The sequence below is a fragment of the Sinocyclocheilus grahami genome, unplaced genomic scaffold (genome assembly GCF_001515645.1).
Source record: "Sinocyclocheilus grahami isolate Dianchi unplaced genomic scaffold, SAMN03320097.WGS_v1.1 scaffold298.1, whole genome shotgun sequence".
NCBI classification, from domain to species: Eukaryota; Metazoa; Chordata; class Actinopteri; order Cypriniformes; family Cyprinidae; genus Sinocyclocheilus; species Sinocyclocheilus grahami.
Window position 1 is genome coordinate 351609 of NW_015505477.1, and position 22289 is coordinate 373897.

Consider the following 22289-nt stretch of genomic DNA (forward strand, 5'->3'; position numbering starts at 1 on the left):
ATATATATATATTATTTCATTTCCATTTTGTATGTTGAAGTACTGAAATAACTCAAAATAAATAAAAGTAAAACTTAATAAAAAGCCTATATAGACATAATTAAAAAACGAATAAAATGACAACATTACTACAACTGTAACTAAAACTAAAATAGATAACTAATACAAATCAAAGTACATTAGTTCATCAGTAATCCTAAAAAAATAAGGCAACACTGACACATAGTAAGAAATAGATTATAAAAAAATTGAAACAGAAGTGGAAAGAGGAGAGATAAAAAGCGATACTTGTGTCCTTTGCCGGTGTCCTGCCCGGTGGAGTCGCACGGTAGAGTCGATGGTCTTTACACTCTTCGGTCTTCACACGACCGCAGCCGCGACTGCTTCCGCGGTAAACTAAGCTTCTTTTTAATTTGTTTAACAAAACTCAAATTGAATTCAGCTGGACACACTTTCCTGTTTATCCCAACAAATGGCCAAGCAAAGCGCACGACACTCACAAGATACGCGATACAGTACGAGACCAAACGCCATTTCAGCACGTCTCCACAGTAAACAAAACAAGTGTTTCCTAGCAATGACAACTGCGCTAAACACTGAGACAAGAAATAAATACACTTACAAGCTGCTTTTAACTTCTGCTGATTGACTGCTTCTCACAAAGACTATTTCTTTACACTGTTTTGCTGGCGCTTGAACACACTTTCCTGTTTATCCCAACAAATGGCCAAGCAAAGATTAAGCCACACTGCACACGAATAACTCAAGGTGACTGTAAGAATTGCTACATTTTAAATGAATGTGGCAAAAAAATTTCAGAGGACAATGGAGCTGTTCATTTTGTAGTATTAAAATGCAGGAATTCACATTTTCATAAAACCATGGTAGATAAACATAACTCGAAAACAAAAAAATGCTATTCTACAACCCTATAGAAAAATCCTGAGAGAAGACGTTGTAAATTAGCCTTCCGGTTAGCCTGGATAGAGTAAAACAGTGTACTGTCCTTTCAACATAACGGTGTTGAAAACATAATAGTAAGAGCTGAATATATGCCAGAGATTCCATTAAATGTCACAACAGCATCAAAGTGAAGAGCACAGACTCTGTCATTACTGTTCTACACTAGGTTTTGGACATTCCATTGAGCGGACAGAAGTGGACACAGAAAGTATTTCCATTATGCCGGGTCTTCCCTGAGTCACTAGAAGTCATGAATATGAATGAATGTTTTTGTACACTGTAAAACACTCAGTTGTGAGAAAAAGTCACGTTCCATCAGCCGCAGGGTCATAAATGTTTTTTGCAGTTGCGTGAGAAAACTGTGTAAGGGAAAAAAATGGTACATAAAAAATACATGGAAAATTTCTTCAATACTGACTTGTTCAGTATTGTAGATAGCTTTCTGCAACATAGAAATATTAATTTAATAATGCTTGAGTAAAATTTGAAATAAATAAGTTATACTATTAGTTAAGTATAAAGTATATATCAATAATTCTCAAAAAAAGTATTTGATGTGAGGGCCCACCTCATTTCTATAATTATCACAACATTGCTTGTTTTTAAGCCTTTTCATTACCAAAAACTTGGAGTGTTGATGTATTAAAATAATTAACCATGATTCAGTTTTTGAATCCATAATATTTATACAAGTTATTTAGAGGAACAAACTATGATTTCAGTTTACCTTTTCTTTTTTTTTGAGTTTTAGCATTTTTATTAAGTTAGGCTTTTTATATTTAATAATTGTTTTTTATTGAATAATTAATTATTTTTAAATTATTAATTGGAAGTTTGCTGAGGTTCCATGGTTGAAAACCACTGTCCTAAAACGGCTCAGAAGAGCCATATATATTAATATTACATATGTAACTATATATCAAACACTCAATGCAACCTCACATATAGGTGTACATATAAATATATAATGTCAAGTTGAGTATTTGTGTGCATCTGGAGTGTGTCTTAATCTGTGCGTGGGTTGTGTCACAAAGGCATTTATGATATGACTGGCACCTGCGCAATTCCTAATCAGCAAGGTGCAGCCGTGGCTGCTGGGAATCAGAAGACGTGTGGGTGGCATTTTCTTCCAAATTAAATAACCTTAAGATTATTTTTTTTTCATTTCATTCACTGACCCAAAAAACATGCACACGTACCAAAACACACCTACACATGGAATCACTCTCACACACACACACACACACACACACACACACACACACAGACAGACAGAGTGATTTAAATCAATTAAAGAACGCTTTGTAAACAGTTTAGTCTTCATGCCGGAGGGCTTCATCTAACCCAGAACTAACTAGTACGCCCACCTAGACAAGTGTAAGTATCAATCCTCCAGGGGTAGAGTTATATGTGAAAGAGAGAAAGAGCGAGAGAGATGGGAAAGTCAGGCTCAATGCAAAGTTCTTTGAACTTTAAGTATGAAATGCCAACTGTCACAGCTGCTCAAAAATGAGAGTGTGTGAAAAAGAGAGGGAGAGAGAAAGCTGGCATAAGAGGCACGTGTAAAGAATGAACCCTGTTTCACACTCCTTTCATGTATTTTCTGTGGTTCTCCTAAACCCTTGTTTGAGCTGATGCTAAATTATTTACATATGTCACATCATGCCCTGTAATCCTTATTAATAAATCACCTCCGTGATACATGGGAAGCTCATTAAAAGAGGGCAGGACCGAGTCAAGGAACAAAGGCGAAAAAGTTTATTCCAATTAAAATTCCAAAATAACCATATACACTCTTAAAAATAAAGGTGCTTCACGATGCCATAGAAGAACCTTTTTGTCTAAATGGTTCCATAAAGAACCTTTAACATCTGAAGAACCTTTCTGTTTCACAAATGGTTCTTTGTGGTGAAAGAAGGTTCTTCAGATTATAAAAAGGTAAGAAAGAGATGGTTCTTTAAAGAACCTTTGACTGAATGGTTCTTTGTGGAACCAAAAATGGTTCTTCTATGGCATCGCTTGAAGAACCTTTTGAAGCACCTTTATTTTTAAGAGTGTACAAACAAATTCCCTCTTTTTAATCTTCTATGCCTTCCTTTTCTCCACCCTTTCCCTTTCTTACCATGTGTTAAATTGCTTTTAGACTGACAGGTAGTAGATGAAATGATCTTGGATGCCTCTGATCCAGCCAGAAACTGACAGTAAATCTCAGCTGAGCTTTTCACTGACCACAGCGGTGATGAAGCATTTGCCACATCTGGATGCCTGACCCACGTCGATTTTTTAAGCTGTTATGATAGCTTCATCTCTCTGATGGGATGATTATCTAGTCAGCTTGCTAATTGACTATCAGTGCACATCTATTTTTCATTAATAAGCACGTGTGACACTTGATTTGAGTAATACGGTCTGCAGGCACATAAATATGTTGGTTATAATAGCTGAAGACACTCAGCATGCTAAAGCTATTGTGATACAGGACTGATCTAAAGTGGTTCTCACCACTTAAAGATGTATTATGTGTATCTCATACTGTGTAAATTCATTTTTTCATAGCAGATGACATGCGTGAGATATATACTCTCTCAGGGTGAATGTAGGTACCCACAGCGGTAATGTTTCCACAGCTTTTCTGACCTTCTGCTTTTTTTCTGCTAGGGTACAGTTTCTAAGTACTTTATTGGTTTTTACAGCTGTAATCTAAACCGCACCATAAAAGCATCATAATTCTAGAGCGTGTTCTTAAAATCAAAGATCTGCGGAAGATTAATGTGCAGTCAAGGCCAGTTGGCTAGTTTCTGCGTGCAGCTCTGCTTCATATTTCTTTTGAGAGTGCCAAGAAAATAACACGCTTTCAGTTTCAAAAACAGAGCATTTGGAAATTGCTGGAGTGCAGGCTATAGCTCAGTGTGAAATAAATCTATTGAAATGGTTTATCATTGGAAAGGCCCCTTGCCGGTTCTGATCTTCACAGTTTCGGCAAGAGCGGTGAATCACGTGACCATGTCATTTCCTTTTTTCGGTTGTGCTCTTATCCTCAGGTGATCAGTCTTAGAGCTGAGAGAGACGAGAGGATGGTGGTATTATTTCAGGTAATTCACATCTTATTGATAGTTTAAATGTGTATATATTTGAAATTAATGTTCTAAAATGGATAATAAATTATATTTTAAATTCATAAAAAACTTAATGTTGTGGTGTTAAAAATCAATAAAAAAAATCAATAAAATAATATATAAATAAAAAATAAAAAGACAATTCTATTAAAAATGAATTGCAATAAATTATAAAAAAATTAAAATTCAATAAAAATAAACACATCTGCTAAAATTATGTAACAGTACAAGTGTAGTTAGTTATAAATCCTAAATTCTAACTACAGATTTAAATGGCAGCAATAAGTAAAATAAATAAATACAAAATAAATGATTTAATTTATCACAGTATGAGTGTATCCTAAATCCTAAATCTGCAGAATTCAATAAACTATCTGAAATATAATTCAATAAAATAATTAAAAAAAAATCTAATTTTAATGAAAAGTAAAATGCAATAAAATAAATAAAAATAAATAATGTTCAATGAAAATATTATGATTAAATAAAAACAATGTTAAAAAAAGAGAAGAAGATCCATTTAACAACAGTGAAAGAAAGCGTCAGACACACTGATCTATATATAATCTCTATTATAGATCAGTGGTCAGACATGATTTAGTGTTAGGCAGGATAAGGGCATCCACCTTAACCATCACAAGGTTAGACTACATTCTTTTGCACTCTATACAAATCACAAGCCTTGGTCTTGATGTGTAACTGTAAATCAAATCAGTTTGCAAGTGTGTGTCACCTTGGCTGTAAATCTCACTCTTTTCATGCTTCATCGGTATGTACTTATGCTAAATTTGTAACAAATGAGTTCAAATCACTTAGTTAAAAAAAAAGTAATTTTGTATCAAAGGGTGATTACAGCTCACTTCATCTTAATATTGGAGGTTAGCCTTTGTCTAATGTGTGAACATTGAGAGTAGCCTATTATTAAGCCTTTCAAATCAGTAAGCCATTCAGACCTTAGTGATTATTCATACCGGTGGACGTGTGATCAAGTTCCTTTTCAGCTAAACAGATTTGGTGTTCATATATTATGTGTGAGTCATTCAACAGACTAAGTTCCTTTAGAAACCAAAGACTGTGGCTCTTGACTGATGCTGCATGTGTGAAGCCCAATTAACAACATGCAAGTTTTACTACAGACAATGGCCCTTAAAGGGTGTTATAGAGTGTCCAGATAAAGAGTATTATAGTGTGGTACCACTGAAAGTATAGTTGTGTCCCAAATTACTTACTATACTCTATGAACTATGTACTCCACTCTTTAGTGTATTAATTTTATAAGCGTATTTTGTTATTGAGCATTGGAGTCTAAGGAAAGCTTGACAGTCAAGTGCATGAATTACATTTTTGCGGTTAAATAAGTGAATCGTTTGAGTATTTGAAGTGCACTTTGTCTTTTTGGAATTTGACCAAAAACATGATGGAAATTCGTTATGCTCATCTTTGGTTGTTCCTTTGAAGGCATCTTGAGTAAAACAGTTTTAATCTTTAACAAAGCTCATACAAAAGACCTGAACCAGATGTATGGAAGCTTGTTTCCGCCACAGAATAAAAAATAAAGTTAATTGCGATTTTTTTTAACTCACAATTCAGACTTTTATTCTCAGAACTACAAGAAAAAAAGTCAGAATTGTGGGATGAAAAGTCTCAATTACTTTTATTTAATTATTTTTTTTATCCCATAGCAGAAACAAGCTTACACACACCCAACAGTGAATATTTGGAAACATTAGAACACTGGAGAATTATAATTGATCAAATGATTACTCTAGCTGCTATCATATAAGGCAAAATACTTCTCTCTTAAATATTTTGTGGCTTCTATTAGGGAAACAATAAAACATGTTGAAGGTAAAATGCCTTTACAGATAGCTGATGGGGAGAGATTGATTGTGTTCTTCCTGTTCTTCAGTACACTGTGTTTTTGCAGTTAAATTAAGTAAGCATTCCGTTCCATGCTCGGGTAATTGTCTGGACAGCCTGCGATTCGTCTTTAACAAGGGGCCACTAATGTATTTTCTGCCGTATGTGGTCATTACTATTTATTTCGTTTTTAGAAAGGATGCTCATCGTGACATGTTTCCATGGAGTTTGTCATTTCATCCTGATCACATTTAGCATGCAGTGCAGTGGAAGTAGGTTCTGAATCACACGGAGTGGTTTATAAATGATGGCAGTACTTAAGGTGACTGAAACAGAAGTCGTTTTGAAGTGAAGGACACCAAAAGAATAAAGTTCATTAACAGCCCATAACGATAAAAAGGATAAATGAGCCGATACGGCTAGGACATTTGATGACAAATAATTGGATTTCATGGGGAAATTAAATGGAGTCATATGAAAGACAAATTAAGATTTTAGTAGAGCCAAAAAAATTGAGCGTTATTGTAACTGATGTAATGTTACCTGCAATACACTGTTAGGCTGGGCACTGATATATTATTTTCAGCTGCACATCCTGCACTATAAATGAAAGAGTAATATTGACTCTTAATATTGACTCGTTAGTATGCGCCAGGGTACAACATAACAATTAACTTCTAATTTAAAGGGGTCATATGATGCTTTTTTAAAGATCATTATTTTGTGTATTTGTAACTATACATCATTAGAAATATCCAAGACTGCTTGGTTTGACCTCTGTTGACAATCTCATTCACAAAAGTTCATCCTTGTATTATGTCATAATTAACAAAGTACAAACATGTTTAATCATGTAAGATACATTTTTAATGGCAAGTGTACATACAGAGAGAGAGAAAATTATTATTAATATCCATTTCCAACTAAATTATGTAATCTAAGGAGCAGATGTGCAGCAAAAATTACTCAATTTTTTGCGTTTGTATAATTACAGAAAATGTAACCCCGAGGAACAACTTTCTCTCTACCAATAGCACTTGAAAATGATCATTTGGCTCACTGTTCTGTGACTTTTTTTTCTTCAACTTTTCAGATGTGATGTACTTCGAGTCTTAGATGCACTTATAAAGAAGTGTTCATTGATTGCACACTTCAAAACGTTAGCAGATGCACTGTTCACTTACTGAATTGTGTGCAATTAGACATCCTACTCAAATGACAGACTGGTTTTTAAATACTATATAGAGAAGCAAGCATGTTTAGATGTGAGATGCGTTTTAGAGCTATCATCCTCAGATTTAAAATAGTACATAGTCAGAGGGTGTTTATATGCATCTCGAAGGCCAGTGTCATATATTTCGAGAGTAAAAATATGTTACTTTTCAATAAATTATGGATCACTGTCCAATAAATTTGACCTTTACATTTAATTAATTTATTAAAACAAACCGGCTAACTTCATGATCACAATTATATAGTTCATGAACTACAAATATAAGTTTGAAAATGTAATTTCATATGGTCGCACAATGTTCAGTCAACACACTTAAGAAAAAAAACACATTAAACAAACATATCACTCGAGCGCCCCTTTTTGGCCAAAACATAGAAGCACAGACTATACGAGAAAAACGTAAGGGGGCGTGACTTTACGTCTTACGCTGACCTTGACGTCACACTGAACTCTGGGTCGTTTAGCTGCGGCGGTAAGTGCTACAAAACAATAGCCTATCCAGGCCAGTATCTTGCATGATGAGGAGTGTTATACGGGGGCCAAATAAAACGTAACTTTCTTTAGCGCAAGTTTTGGCATTATTTCAAACGTCCTGAAGTGCTTCTTTTGGTCGTTTTCTGCAGATCCTTCAAGCAGTGCTGAGTTTGGCAGGCCAGTAACTGCAGTGCGCATGCGCAGACTCCATGAGTCCAGAGTGTTAAATATGAATCGTTTAACAAAATTATTTAACAAGCCTCAAATGGTGTTCAGAAACATGAAACGTGAACTAAAAAGATCACTCTTTATGCATGGATGTCATCATGAAGTGATGTTCGTGCATATGTTTGCATGCGAGTGCAGAGTGATTATGTATGAAATATGATCTTTCATAACTCGGAACTTTGATTTTTCTCAGCAGAGTAAACAGTGCAATGGCATTAACGCAAGTTTCTTCTAATAAGTGCAGCGATGGATATCAGAAAGTGTTCGAGCATGACAGGTGAGAGAGACTGCGCTTCATTAAAACGCCTGAATGAAAAGTTCACTTTACTGCTCTTAACATAAACTGTTATTTCCAGCTCCGAATTAAAATGCAAAATGAAGTTCGCCATTTACCTTCCTCCCAAGGCCGAGAGCTCCAAATGCCCAGTGTTCTATTGGCTTTCAGGTGCTTGACTTCATTTCGTTTCTCTTCTCTAGGCCTGTTTGAGTGAATGAGTCTAGCTACTATTTCTGTATACTGCATACTGAAGTTTAGGTCGTTATAAATTGGACAAATGTTGTGGCCTATGTCTATTTACATTTATGCATTTAACTGACACTTTTATCCAGAGAAATAAAGCCAATTTGTCAAAAAGCCAACAATATGCATTATATACACAGCCAGCATTGTCCTTAAAAAATGTATCATCAAAAAATGTACCATCCACTGTGTTTTGTAGGTTTGACATGCACAGAGCAAAACTTCATCACTAAGGCAGGGAGCCAGCAGGCGGCTTCTGAACATGGGATCATCATTGTAGCCCCAGACACCAGTCCACGTAAACATCTGAACATTTTCAGTTTACAGTCTTGCTGGTGCATCTCTGAAGGGATTACGCTCTATAACTGGCTTCTGCTCAGCCTAATCCTTGAGGTTCATGGGCCAAAATATAATAATTATGGAAACTGAGGTCCCTTGGGAGGTCAATGCATTACTGCAACATATAGATAAACAAATAAGTTTCCCCTGAGGATCAAAAAGCACTGTGACTTCCCAGTTTAGGTCAGGGGCTAGAGTTTCAAGTCATTCAACTGCTTGGAAAAATGCCAATTAATGCATAAACCAAATGTAAATTATTACTATATTATATAAGTCTGTACTGTTGAGATAAGAAAGTGATAAACCACTGGCTATTGTTATTTCGTGATCAGAAATATTTGAGCCAACCAATGCTAATATAGCTTCATTAACACTTAACACATTTTCATAAAATGATGATTCTGCTCTGGTCAGGTGGCTGTAACATTGAAGGAGAGGATGAGAGCTGGGACTTTGGGACAGGTGCAGGATTCTACGTCAATGCCACCCAGGAGCCCTGGAAGACCAACTACCGCATGTACTCGTATGTCACCGAAGAGGTGTGTGTACTTTATATGTTCCAAAGCCTAGTTAGTCACTAGGATAACAAAGTGAAACTCTAATAAGCACTTAAATGAAGACTTTTACAGTTAAATATTAAACATTGGCTTTTACACTCAATGGCTTCATCACCTTTCTCTTGTTCCCAGCTCCCACGGCTGATTAATTCTAACTTCCCTGCTGATCCGGAGAAGATGTCCATCTCTGGTCACTCCATGGGGGGCCACGGTGCTCTCATTTGTGCACTTAAGAATCCTGGGAAATATAAGGCATGGCACTTTTGACATTACATATACTGCTTCTTCATTTAGTTGTTTGATATTTAAATATTCAGTCTGAATTTTTTTTTTATACATGTGCCTGTTTCAGTCAGTGTCAGCGTTTGCACCCATCTGTAACCCTATACAATGTGCATGGGGACAGAAAGCTTTTTCTGGCTATCTTGGACCTGACAAGTCCACCTGGGAGGTGAGAGATGGTTTATACCGTTCGTAAATCTCTGGTCATTTATGAATGGTTATTTTTTTGTTTTGAAATAAATTAATACTTTTATTCATCAAGGATGCATTAAATGAATCAAAAGTGACCGTAAAGTTAAAAAAATGTTCTCTTTCAAATAAATGTTGTTCTTTTGGACTTTGTTCATCAAAGAATCCGGAAAAAAAGTATTATGGTTTCCACAAAAAATATTAAGCAGCTCAACTGTTTTCAGCATTGATAATAAGAAATATTTTTTGAGCAAATCAGTATATTAGAATGATTTCTGAAGGATCGTGAATCTCGTGATACACTGAAGACTGGAGTAATGATGCTGAAAATTCAGTTTTGCCATTACAACAATAAATAACATTTTAAAATGTATTCAAATAGAAAGCAGTTACATTTTTTAAATATCTCACAATATTACTGTTTTATAGTATTTTGATTAAATAACTGCAGTCTTCGTGAGCAAGAGACTTCTTTCAAAAACATTTAAAAAATCTTACCGACCCCAAACCGTTAAAGTGTATATAGCAGTGTGTAATATCTTGTTTCTTAATCATTGATTTAACTTTCTTTTTTTTTTTTTTTAAACCTTAGCACACCACATTGTCCAACAGCAGGAATCGCTTTATCTTAACTGTCTTCCTCTGTCATCTCCACAGTCGTATGATGCTACTGTATTAGCTGAATCATATTCCGGGCCTGAGCTTGATGTTCTGATTGATCAAGGCCGTGATGACCAGTTCTTATCTGCCAGTCAGCTGCTTCCTGACAATCTGATCGCTGCCTGTTCCAAGAAGAAAATTCCTGTTGTTTTCCGCCTTCAGCAGGTCAGTACTGAACCAAGAAAAGGAACTACATGTAGGGAAGTCTAGTTGATTAAACAGTACCTTGATGTTTTGTGCTGATAGAATAATTTTTTTTTTCACAAAAATGATTATGCTGAATATTTCTGTATTAAATGGTAAAGAAATGGAAGCATTTTCACTTGTGGTCTCAGACTGATGCCTGGACAGGCCTTTGGATTTAAATACATTGACTTGAGTATTCTGAATATTTAATGCATTGACTTAAATTGAATATTTTAAATCGATTTTCCATTAATGCAACAAATCTAACTAGAACCAATTCAGGACTCATGATTACATATACATGTTTAACCCTTTATAATGGTGTGTATATATTTTAAGACAAAATCAGCACTCTTTGGTTCAGTCTTTTTGTTTCATTTGCTCTAACAGGGTTATGATCACAGCTACTATTTCATCTTCTCCTTCATCAACGACCACATCAAGCACCATGCCAAATATCTGAATGCCTGAAACTGTGCGTCATGAGTATGGCAACCATCCCTTGTGCCTTTCAGATCATAACGAAACCTACAGTATCTACACAGCTGGAAATGACATCGGAGCCATGTCTTGACTGGTTCACTATCTCTCAAACTGCAGTCCAACTCTGTATTTTCTTACAGAAAAATGAATAGGGTGATGTTTAGCTGTAGACATTACATTTCTTTAAATAAAGGCATTTGGTTGTGATTTTGTATTTGTTGCTCTGCAGTGAATTATCAAAGTCCCTTCTGCATTTGTGTAAATTAATTTTGTGAACGACTCCTTTGCACACAATTACTCAGAATGCTATTAACAAACCCTCGTTTCCATTAAATAAAGCAGGCTAAATGGTTCAGACATTGGATCAATGTAGTTTGGCAAATAATAGCACCATTATTGTCATGTCTACAATACCTTAAATGTTTAAGAAACAAACTAGTCTTTGAAGGTGAATGGCTCTCAAACTGCAGTCCAACTCTGTATTTTCTTACAGAAAAATGAATAGGGTGATGTTTAGCTGTAGACATTACATTTCTTTAAATAAAGGCATTTGGTTGTGATTTTGTATTTGTTGCTCTGCAGTGAATTATCAAAGTCCCTTCTGCATTTGTGTAAATTAATTTTGTGAACGACTCCTTTGCACACAATTACTCAGAATGCTATTAACAAACCCTCGTTTCCATTAAATAAAGCAGGCTAAATGGTTCAGACATTGGATCAATGTAGTTTGGCAAATAATAGCACCATTATTGTCATGTCTACAATACCTTAAATGTTTAAGAAACAAACTAGTCTTTGAAGGTGAAAGTATTTACTGGTAGAAGTTGGTAAAAATAAACCTTATTTGCAGAGGTTAAGGCAAAAGGTGGAGTGACATGCATGCTTTTCCCCAAAAGCATTACTGAACATGCATTTAAAGTTCACAGGATTACAAAGGTGTAAAATCCCAAACACTGATAAGACATGGAAAAATAATTCTTATTTATAAAATTAAAATACAAAAATGTTTAGTACAAGCCTTTTCTCCTTATACATCAAAGTAGACAAAATAGCCTCATGACATTCAGCAGTTAAAGATTTGTATCCCATTTTAAAGCGATTTATCAAACACAAGAGTGATCTGATCAGCTGATATTTTCCCCAAATACTGTAATATAATACCATGCATAAATAATATTTGCCAGTTGCCAAAAAGACAGTCCCAAATACGTAAAGTGCAAAAAACTGTCGTTTCAAAATCAAATCTGCATTTAAACCTCTATCTAGTATGTGTGAAGTGGTGGGGAATGTTGACAGTACAGTAATGATGCACAACTTGCCCACACTGTAGCAGACATTTTGATACTGTACTTGAATGAATATAAACAATAAACCTCAACTCAGTGTTTTTAAAGGGGTCATCGGATGCCCATTTTCCACAAGTTGATATACTTTAGGGTCTTGAAATCTATAACAGACTTTGGTTAAAATTTCTCAATGGTAGTGTAAAAAACACCCTTTTTACACTGTCAAAATCAGCCGTTTTCAGCAAGCCGTTCTAGTCCATGTTGCTTTAAATGCTAATGAGCTCTGCTGACCCCACCTCTCTCTTCCGTGGGGTGACGAGCAGACTGTAAACTTCAGCCACGAAACTAGCACATATTAGGAAAGGCGTTTTGCAAAGATTCATAAAAAATAAAATAAAAAAAAACCTTATACTCACTTCTGTAGATGAAGCTGGCTCATGAATGATTAGCGCGAACTTAAACACATTTAGGCAGATCGGGGATCGGCGCATTACTTTCAAAAACAAAAGTAATGTTAATCTTCTGCGTCTTCAGCAGCTCAGATGTCAGGAGTAAATGACGACTGCTATGCTCATTATTACATCCAGCAACAAAACACCTACAATCGCTTAATCGGAGACATTCTTGTCTTCCCCTGCACCCGAGTCGAATGGCGGACAACCCACAGCTCACTCAGGGCGGGTCTAAGGTAAGACGGCCTTGTCAATCAACTATCGTGGGAGGTGCCTGCGCAGAATTACGTCATTCTGACAGTAATCTCAGAACGGCCTGATTTGAGAATAGATAGGGATTTTTTTAATAAACCCCTGGGTGGATTTTTATCATTATAGGATGGATGTGTACACACACTTCCAACACACATTTATGTTCAAACAACAACAAAAGTGAATTTTGCATCCGATGACCCCTTTAATGTCTGAGGACAACCCTAAGAACAGAATTTCTTAAAAGATACAGCAGTGAATTTATAGGAAGCGACTACAGTCTAAACTATGCATGAATTTTTAAAGAAATGCAACATTAAAGGCTTGTAAAATACCATGTAAAGCTACCACCAAAGACCAAAATCTAAGTGCTATCTGTTCAAATGTCTCTAAAATTACACTTTCTAATCCACACTTTCATTTTTTCCCCATTTGTTTTAAACAAATTATGACAGGTTTATGGTGTAAAAAATCTAGGAAGTAGTATAAATATGATTAAGATAGCATTTTAACCCATGATGCACCATGTTTTTGGTGTTCAAACTTAAAAGCTTCTGGCCAGATTTTTGTCCCTAATATTTGCTACAGTATAATAATGTTTTAAGAGCAGATAATATATTTTGTTGGCAATTACAGTACAGAGATAATCCTTGTAAATGTATTTGTACTGAATGCATTTAAATTATTGTCATGAATAAATAATTACAGCCAACAGTCTCTCTGAAATGACATATGGAAGTGTTATAACTGCTTTCATATAATAACCTAGAAGATAAGTTGTTTTTTCCCTCGTCCATTCACATTAATAAATTGTGCTTTACGTAAAATAAACACCAAATCAACATATTAAAATAAGCACATCAAATATAAACGTTCTGTACATTTTACACATTCACACACCAATATCACATTACAAATCCTTCTACAAATACAAAACTCTTCTTTTAAGAATACATTTAAATCATTTAAAAAACTGTATAAAATGATTATGTTTGTAAATCGGTTTGATATAAGAAAATGATTTTGGCAACTGTCAAATAATCTCCAGCTTCAGATGTTTTGGTCTGTTTCATGGCTGAATCTGTGAGGAGCTGAAGCTTTGGACATCGGACTTTCCATAAGCAAATATGCACAAGTAAAATAATAGAGAAAAAATGTTCTTTGATACACAAACTTACATACAAAAAGTGCCAACATGTGCTCTCGTTCTCTCACTCTCCCAAAAGAAATACTCTCCTCAAGATATCGATTACACATACACAAATGAAAACAAAAGTCAGGTATGTTTTCTACTGTCCACACACTCAAACATACTCTTTTAGTGAAATCATACCTGACTGACAGGTAAGCAGAGCAGAGACTGTAGGAAACTATAGTGAGGCCACACCTCCCCTGAGACAAAACATCAACGTCTCCCAAACACAAGTTAAAATGTGGTTATTGAAGGACTCTGGGAGGACAGGTGTTTTAAATCTAGATCACTAAAGGCCCAAAACAAATATCATATAATCTAAACATAGGTAGATCCATCAGGAATTGTGCACAATTATGTATATCCCTCAACTAACTGTTTAATAAATAAATGTATATTAAATAAAGGAATTTCATATCTCGAGCTAGTTTTGAGCTGATTTTGCTTACACGACTATGGCCTGGGCAACAGTGATCAGATAACAGTACTAAATAATAAAGTAAAGAGAGTGAGGAAAACATAAGCATATACCTGCAAGCTGAGGATCATCTGTTCTAATAGAAATAAATGGACACTGTCCAAGGAATTTCTCACAGATCGTCTGGTGGTGGAGGTCAACTTCTGCAGCACAAGGTGCATGTCCATCCACAGGAATTAGTGTGTGTCAGTGAGACTTGCTTGTGTTTGTGTGACTCATGTGATGAGTGTTTCGTTGACCGAAGTCTCATCTAGCAAAGCTTGCACAGTGATGCCAACTTTGATCAGGCCCTTCTCCTCCAGAATATGATGTGGCAGACATAACTTATCCTGGAGAGAGAGATTGACAGAGGACAAGCAAAGTGTCATGGCAGAGATGAAAGAGACAGGGTTCCCACAGTCATGGAAAACTGATTTTTTTACTATACATAATTTATTAAACTGAATGCTCTCGTTACTGAATACAGTTAATGAAACCAACAGAGACTCACCTCGTTTAGCAGTGATGCCAAATAAAGCGCTATATAAATGCATCATTCATTCATTCAAATATAATATCAGTTATGCAAACAATCAAATATAAAATAAATAGTGCTGTCAAATGATTAATCGCATCCAAAATAAAAGTTTTTGTTTACATAATATATGAGTGTGTACTGTGTATATTTATTATGTATATATATAAATACAAACATATGCATGTATACATTTAAGAAAAATATGTTGTTTATATATTAAATATACTTATAATATAAGAATATAAATATATAAATGTATATACACATGTAAATATTTTCAAAATATATATTGTATGTGTGTGTATTTATAGATACATGATAAATATACACAGTACACATACATATATTATGTAAACAAAAACTTTTATTTTGGATGCGATTAATCGCGATTAATCATTTGACAGCACTAAAAATACATGAAAATCTTGCTGACCCCAAAAATGTGAACGGCAGTGTATTTTCTAAAAAAAAAAAAAAAAAACTAAACAGTAAAACAAAAATTGTCTTAAAGAAACAGAACCACTCAGATGAGAAAAACAACGCAAACTGTACATTTATTCCTTTCATTTACAGGCTCATAAAAACCACAAAGCCTTACAAAATCCATTACCAGCAGCAACAGCACTGAACACTATTCAACACTGACAGGAGTCAAGAAGTCTAGAGCCGGACAAACAGAAGCAGCTGAACCGTCAGAGCGTTTCAAACAATTCAAAATAAGCAATTCAAACACATTTCGCATCTTGTAGCTTTTTTACAAATGAGGAAATAACTGGGAAATTATACCGAACAAAAGGTCTTGAACAGTCAATATTGCCTTTATTTTTTGTCAAACTGAATGATGAAAGCAATGTCAGTTATTCAGATAAGGTTCAGAGCATTCTGTAGTTTGAGGAAGTGATGTCAAGAGGCCTCAGTGACATCACTGTCTGCTCATTTACAGATTTCTTTTATCTGTGATGAGATAAACAAGGCCATTCAACTATGTGAGATAAAGATCGGAACCTAAAATAGAATCAGAGGATCCAATCAGAAGAGACCCTCCATTCCAGAGACACCTTGCGTACAGACCTTCACAGCAGTAAATCACATACAACCACTACACTGATTAGTCAATTATTAAAATTGTGTCAATCTGATATTTCATAATATAAAAACCCACCTCGGCCTCTATTACAGATCTCTGATAAGAGTATATGAATTAAATCTTATTCTCCAACCCTGTTATTCCTCATTGTTTGATTCGGATTAGTCATATCTCCGTGGAATGATGCTTATTAAATTAATTCAAAAATACATTTGGTTCACTCTGTTCATGTCATTCTGTTTTACTAATAAACAGGAAATGAAACCCATGATTCATTAATCATATGCTGACCTCTTTCATCCTATAGATGGCGTTTTGGATAAAATAACAATGTAATAATTTACAATGACTGTGCAGGATATTTAATAATTCCCAATCTAAACAATAATATATCAGGCTCTTAAAAACCAAAAGTAGCTGCTTTTTACATCCAACAGATAAATTAGCCCTTACACAAATGATTAAATGTTGTTAATCATAGATTTGATCTCCCCATACAAGACTTCTGTGCAAAGCAAAGCTATCATTTCGCTTTAATGGCATCTGGGCCTTCACTTACTCGAGTGTCCTGGTATTATTATCTGCAGATTGTTTCTGTGAAGCAGATCAACTGTGCGCTTGATTCCTGTAGATATATTGCTGATCACCGGCATGACTGAGGCAAGACCTCTATATCCGTTTGTTTTATTTTTGTTTTATCATGCAGATGCTAATAAATATATAACTTATATTGTTTAATATGTGCATTTTTTTAAGACTACCAACAAAATTCAGTGCTATGACTGCTGAAATGTAACTTTCTGAAACACGTTTTGTACCGAGGTGGAAGTGAGTGAGAACCTGGCCATTTGGCGTTCCTTATTAAAGTGCTGTTTAAAGGTTTTCTTAGCATTTTGCAAGGACAAATAAATATGTTATTTGCCAACTAATAAATAACACTTAATCAAACATGAAAACATCTAAATCTCTTCCTGGATCACATGCTGTTCTTACAAAAATGTTGCATGTTTTGTGTTTTGTATGGGTTTCATCATAGCCAAGTCAAGATGTAAGGGTTGGTCAAACATATGAAACTAAATGTGCTCTGACTGACAGGAACAAATATTTTTTCGTCCAGGCTGTGCTCATTTTAAGGGATAGATCACCCAAAAATGAAAATTCTGTCATCCTTACTTAGAGTTGTTGGTCCCCATTGACTTCCATAGTTTGGAAAACAATACTATGGAAGTAAATGGGTACCAGCAAGTGTTTGGTTACCCACATTCTTCAAAATATCTTCTTTTATGTTCCACAGAATCCAAAACTAGAAAGCAGTTTTGGAACAACTTGAGGGTGAGTAAATGATGACAGAATTTTCATTTTTTGGGTGGACTTTCCCTTTAAGTGAGGCCATCACAAACTGTTCAATGTGCTTTCAAGGACCAGTAAATAATATAATGTGTTATTTGAGTGTTTTTAGTTCATATGCGTTATTTAAATTCGCTCCAGCTGTAGGCCACAAACAGCATCACCAGACAGAACACGTGCAGTAGACTTGAGCCAATCAGATCCCATATTTGCCAGGAAGGGGGTGGAGTCTGAGTGGACTCGGGGATAAGCTTCTTGACCTCTGTCTCTTTCTCCCTGCCACTCTCCACCTTTCCTTCCTTCTGCCTTGTTCCTGTGCTCTCCACCATGAGCAAGGCCGCGACCACGGCCCAGAGCGGACGCAGGTTAAACTGCAGAACGTCATAAGCCAAACAGAGAGAGGACTGAGAGAGATTCAAAACATGGAGAGGATGACAAAGAGAACCAGGAAGAGGAAGAGGAGAAGAGAAGAGAATAGAGTAATAATGAAGAATGGAGCAAAATGAGAAAAGGAGAGATCATCCGTCCGGCAACAGAGAAAGATAAGGAAGGTGATTAGACAGTGATAAAGGTCAAAGGTAAAATGCTTTGAGCTCAACAAATGGCAAGAATTCTGGATCATTCTCAGGAAACGGTTCCAGTTGTGTAATAAATGTGTTCCCAATGATTACTTTACTGATAATGTAGTTAACAAGATACTGAACTAAGTCACATTGTTTTATGTTTTCCTCAGTTTAGTGTGTACTGCAACAATTTAAAATCAAAGAAATGTATTTAAAAAAAAAAGTTTGGTAACACTTTAGAATAGGGAACACTTATTCACTATTAACTACGACTTTTCCCTCAATAAATTCCTAATTTGCTGCTTATTATTAGTTAGTAAGGTAGTTGTTAAGTTTAGGTATTGGGTAGGATTAGGGATGTAGAATAAGGCATTAATATGTGCTTAACTAGTACTAATAAATGGCTAATATTGTAATAACATGCATGCTAATAAGCAACTAGTTAAGAGACCCTAAAATAAAGTGTTACCAAAAGTTTTTCATCGAAATATCATTCATTTTGAATGTCCTCCTTCATTGCCAATACATTCATTGCCAATCAAAATGAGTTATATAGCATTCTGGTCAACCAGTTACCAGTAAATTTTCCCTCTTTATAAAAAAAAATAAATAAAATTAAAATCATAACATCTGTCTCTTTGTTGACCACATGGTTCAAACAGGTGTAAGTGTATACTAGCTTTTCAGTTATTTGAGTTTGTATCAATCTCAATAGTTGTCATCTTAAATAACATATTCTTGGCACAAAGGTTAAGACTAATGTCTACATTTTTCTAAAACTTTTGTTTTGCTTCAGAAATCATTCTAACATGTTGATTTGGTGCTCAAGAAACATTTTCCTTCAGGATTCTTTGATAAATATTAAGTTCAAAAGAACAGCAACATTATAAATGTGTTTACAGTCCCTTTTAATTGAATTATTAATATGACTTCTTAATATACATGACAAATATTATGGGGAAATAATGTATGACTTACTAATGATGTATAATGTATGACATACATTTTTTTCCCCAAATCATATTTCCCCCCCCAAAAAACCCTCACATTTTCAAGCACAAATGGCACCATTTCTCGAGAATGACCCTCTTACTGCCTTCTGAAAAAGTGTTTTCTGACAGTGAGGTTGAACATTGTCAGTCATTGTCTCTCTTTCAGGAGGCAGCTGTGGCTGGGGCAGATGCTGTTAGCAGGCGCACAGTGGTTAGCGGAGCATGTGCAGTAATGAGCGTATGCCAGGCACAAGTCAAGCTACAGCGTTAAAAATAATACAAAGCAAGAGAGCTGCAAAAGCCAGTAAAGAGCAGAGCAGGTCAAGCTACATTGTTGCATAACTCAACAACTCGGCTAAGTTGATAAACAAGGCAATGATATAAAAACTTTACTATGACCAGAAGTTACCGAACAAACAAGGCCTGCCACATTAGCTCTAAACACGCTAACAGAATAAACTAGCTTGATTAACATCAGCTATCAGGATAGCAAACACAAAAGACACATGGTGACAAAGCTGGCGGCCATGCAGACTCATAGTAGCTACTGCTACTACAGACACAGGCTATGACAATTAAAAGCTTCCTGTACGTCACACTAATTAGAACAGCCTGTTATGAATGGCTTGGACCAAGCTCAACCCATAAAGCAGAAGACAACATCTGGGTTCCTTCTAGAAAGGCTACTGATATGGTATTATAATCATTTTTGGTTGGTAGGATGGCATAACCAATAGAAACTTCTGCGCAGTTTGAGCAAAAAAAGTGGACCCAAAATTGACCAACAACCCTCACTTGATTCCTGTACACAAAAAGAGATACATCATATCAACAACAAACATTTTGTCCATGTTTCAAGGGAACATGGACATAGTGCTCGCTGTGGCTAGTTAAGACATACAAAGATTTTCATGGAAGTGATAGCTGTGATTGCTTCTAGCTTTATCAGGACAGGACAATATATTATGCAAATTGAATTGATGACACACTGAATTGAAGAAATAAAGGTTTTTATAAACAATTTACACAAAAATGTGTTCCACTCATGTGTCATGGTCTGTCGTTTGTTTATCAGTTCACTGCAATTCTCTCTGTCACAGCTCAAGGAAACATGATCATTTATCAGAGAGCAGGTCAGAGCCATTAACAGGATGGAATGGAGCCCTAGAAATGGATGAAGCCTAAAGCCATGATGATAACATCTTAATACAACGGCATGATGCAGCTCTAGTAGGGTAATATGAAGAAAGTGGCTTTAAATGCTGGTCTATGATCAGTTTTCCGCAACATCTACACTCTTAAAAATAAAGATGCTTCAAAAGGTTCTTCAAGCGATGCCATATAGAAGAACTCTTTTTGGTTCCACAAAAAACCATTCAGTCAAAGGTTCTTTAAAGAACCATCTCTTTCTTACCTTTTTGTAATCTGAAGAACCTTCTTTCGCCACAAAGAACCTTTTGTGAAACAGAAAGGTTCTTCAGATGTTAAAGGTTCCTTATGGATCCATTTAGACAAAAAGGTTCTTCTGTGGCATCGTGAAGCACCTTTATTTTTAAGTGTATTGACCAGAGAAGGTCCAGAAGTTTTTTTAAGCTGATAAACACAAAAGCGAAATAACTCCAAAATGTTTTCAAGGGCGTGACTGATCACAGACCAGTGTAAAGCAATCTCAGCTGCTTCAACCAATCAGATTAGGGGTGGCTAATGATCAAAATCAGACAAGTAATAACATGTACTTTTTACCAGGATTTGTTTTCAAGGAGCCCTGTGTACAGGTTCATTGTCAGAAACGCATTTGAACTAACCATACAGGTTTCCCAGACTGAGATCCAGATCGGTCCTAAATTAAACAGGAAATTCGGTGGTCGGGTATAGTCTGTAAAGTGTATAGAATCAGCTTTACAGGTAATCTTTCACCATATAAGAATAAGACGAAATTCCCTTAAATGCAAAACAGCTCAGTTGGCGGTAATACCCCAAGGCAGATATTATTCTATGTAGGAAATATGGGAAAGACTGAAACTGTCAGACAATGTTTGTCAAGGTCACATTTTTATAATATATTTAAAATAAATAATAAAACCAGACAACGGTAGTACGATAAATTGTTGACCACCAATTCCAGTAAATTAATGTTTTTAATTTAGGACTGTCACTGTACGTAAGAGACTAGTACAGCAAAACCTGTACAAACAGTGGCCCTTGAGAAACACATCTAGTTCATTTGGCATTCACAAAAAAATTAAATATTCACCTCAGGGACTCCCATTTTCCTGCAGGAGTCCAAAAAGTTTTCAACATTTCTGCGACATTTAGCCATGCTAAGCTTGGGCTGAAGGTTTAACGCATCCACACAAAGATGTAAAAGAGAGAGAGAGAGAGAGAGAGAGAGAGAGAGAGAGAGAGAGAGAGAGAGAGAGAAAACACAGATTAACAAACTTCAGGCTATCAAACACTATCATTCAAACGTTTGGGGTCAGTATGTGTTTTTTAAAGAAATTAATATTTTTTTATTCATCAAGGACACATCAAAATTGAAAGTAAAGATATTTATAATGTTACAAAATATTTCCATTTTATATAAATGGTGTTCTTTTTAACTTTCTTTTCATCAAAGAATCCTGAAAAAAAAATTGCCACAATTTCCACAAAATATTAAGCAGCACAACTATTTTTAACATTGATGTCAATAAAAAATATTTATTGAGCACCAAATCAGCATATTAGAATGATTTCTGAAAGATCATGGGACACTGGAGTAATGGCTGCTGCATGAATAAAATATACTTAAAAAAAAAGATACAATTTACAATTATTTTAAAGTGAAAAGTGACGTGATGTGTAGCCAAGTATGGTAACCCATACTCAGAATGTGTACTCTGCATTTATCCCATCCAAGTGCAAACACACAGCAGTAAGTAGTGAACACACACACCCCCGAAGCAATGGGCAGCAATTTTTGCTGTGGCACCCAGGGAGCATTTGGGGGTTTGGTGCTCAAGGGCACCTCAGTCATTGGCACTGAGGGTGGA

At 35.5% G+C, this 22289-nt stretch overlaps 2 protein-coding genes across 11 annotated transcripts in view; one reads left to right on the forward strand and one right to left on the reverse strand.

The window, feature by feature from the left end:
* The first annotated feature begins 7572 nt into the window (after window positions 1-7572).
* Window positions 7573-11315, forward strand: LOC107601075 (S-formylglutathione hydrolase-like). Of its 5 annotated transcripts, none has more exons than XM_016293087.1 (10): window positions 7594-7645; window positions 7797-7824; window positions 8072-8152; window positions 8232-8320; window positions 8595-8693; window positions 9149-9273; window positions 9424-9543; window positions 9644-9742; window positions 10420-10587; window positions 10999-11315. In XM_016293087.1, the coding sequence occupies exons 3-10, from the start codon at window positions 8085-8087 to the stop codon at window positions 11077-11079; spliced, it is 849 nt and encodes a 282-aa protein (XP_016148573.1). In that variant the 5' UTR covers window positions 7594-7645; window positions 7797-7824; window positions 8072-8084; the 3' UTR covers window positions 11080-11315. The 5 variants fall into 5 exon arrangements, with proteins under 5 accessions (XP_016148572.1, XP_016148573.1, XP_016148575.1 ...); XM_016293089.1 differs by having other exon boundaries at window positions 7595-7645; window positions 7797-7813; XM_016293086.1 differs by lacking the exon at window positions 7797-7824 and having other exon boundaries at window positions 7573-7645.
* A 1912-nt stretch (window positions 11316-13227) lies between these two features.
* Window positions 13228-22289, reverse strand: part of LOC107601076 (leucine-rich repeat and calponin homology domain-containing protein 1-like) — a 51697-nt gene continuing 42635 nt past the window's right edge. For 4 of the 6 annotated variants that reach the window (XM_016293092.1, XM_016293093.1, XM_016293095.1 and 1 more), the window contains 2 exons: window positions 21512-21589; window positions 17694-18106 (listed from right to left, as the gene is read on the reverse strand). In XM_016293092.1, the coding sequence (XP_016148578.1) occupies window positions 17825-18106; window positions 21512-21589 (360 nt within the window). In that variant the 3' untranslated portion in view covers window positions 17694-17824. Of the gene's footprint in view, window positions 15081-17693; window positions 18107-21511; window positions 21590-22289 lie in introns of those variants that run through there. The other 2 variants (XM_016293097.1, XM_016293096.1) reach the window with 1 other exon arrangement.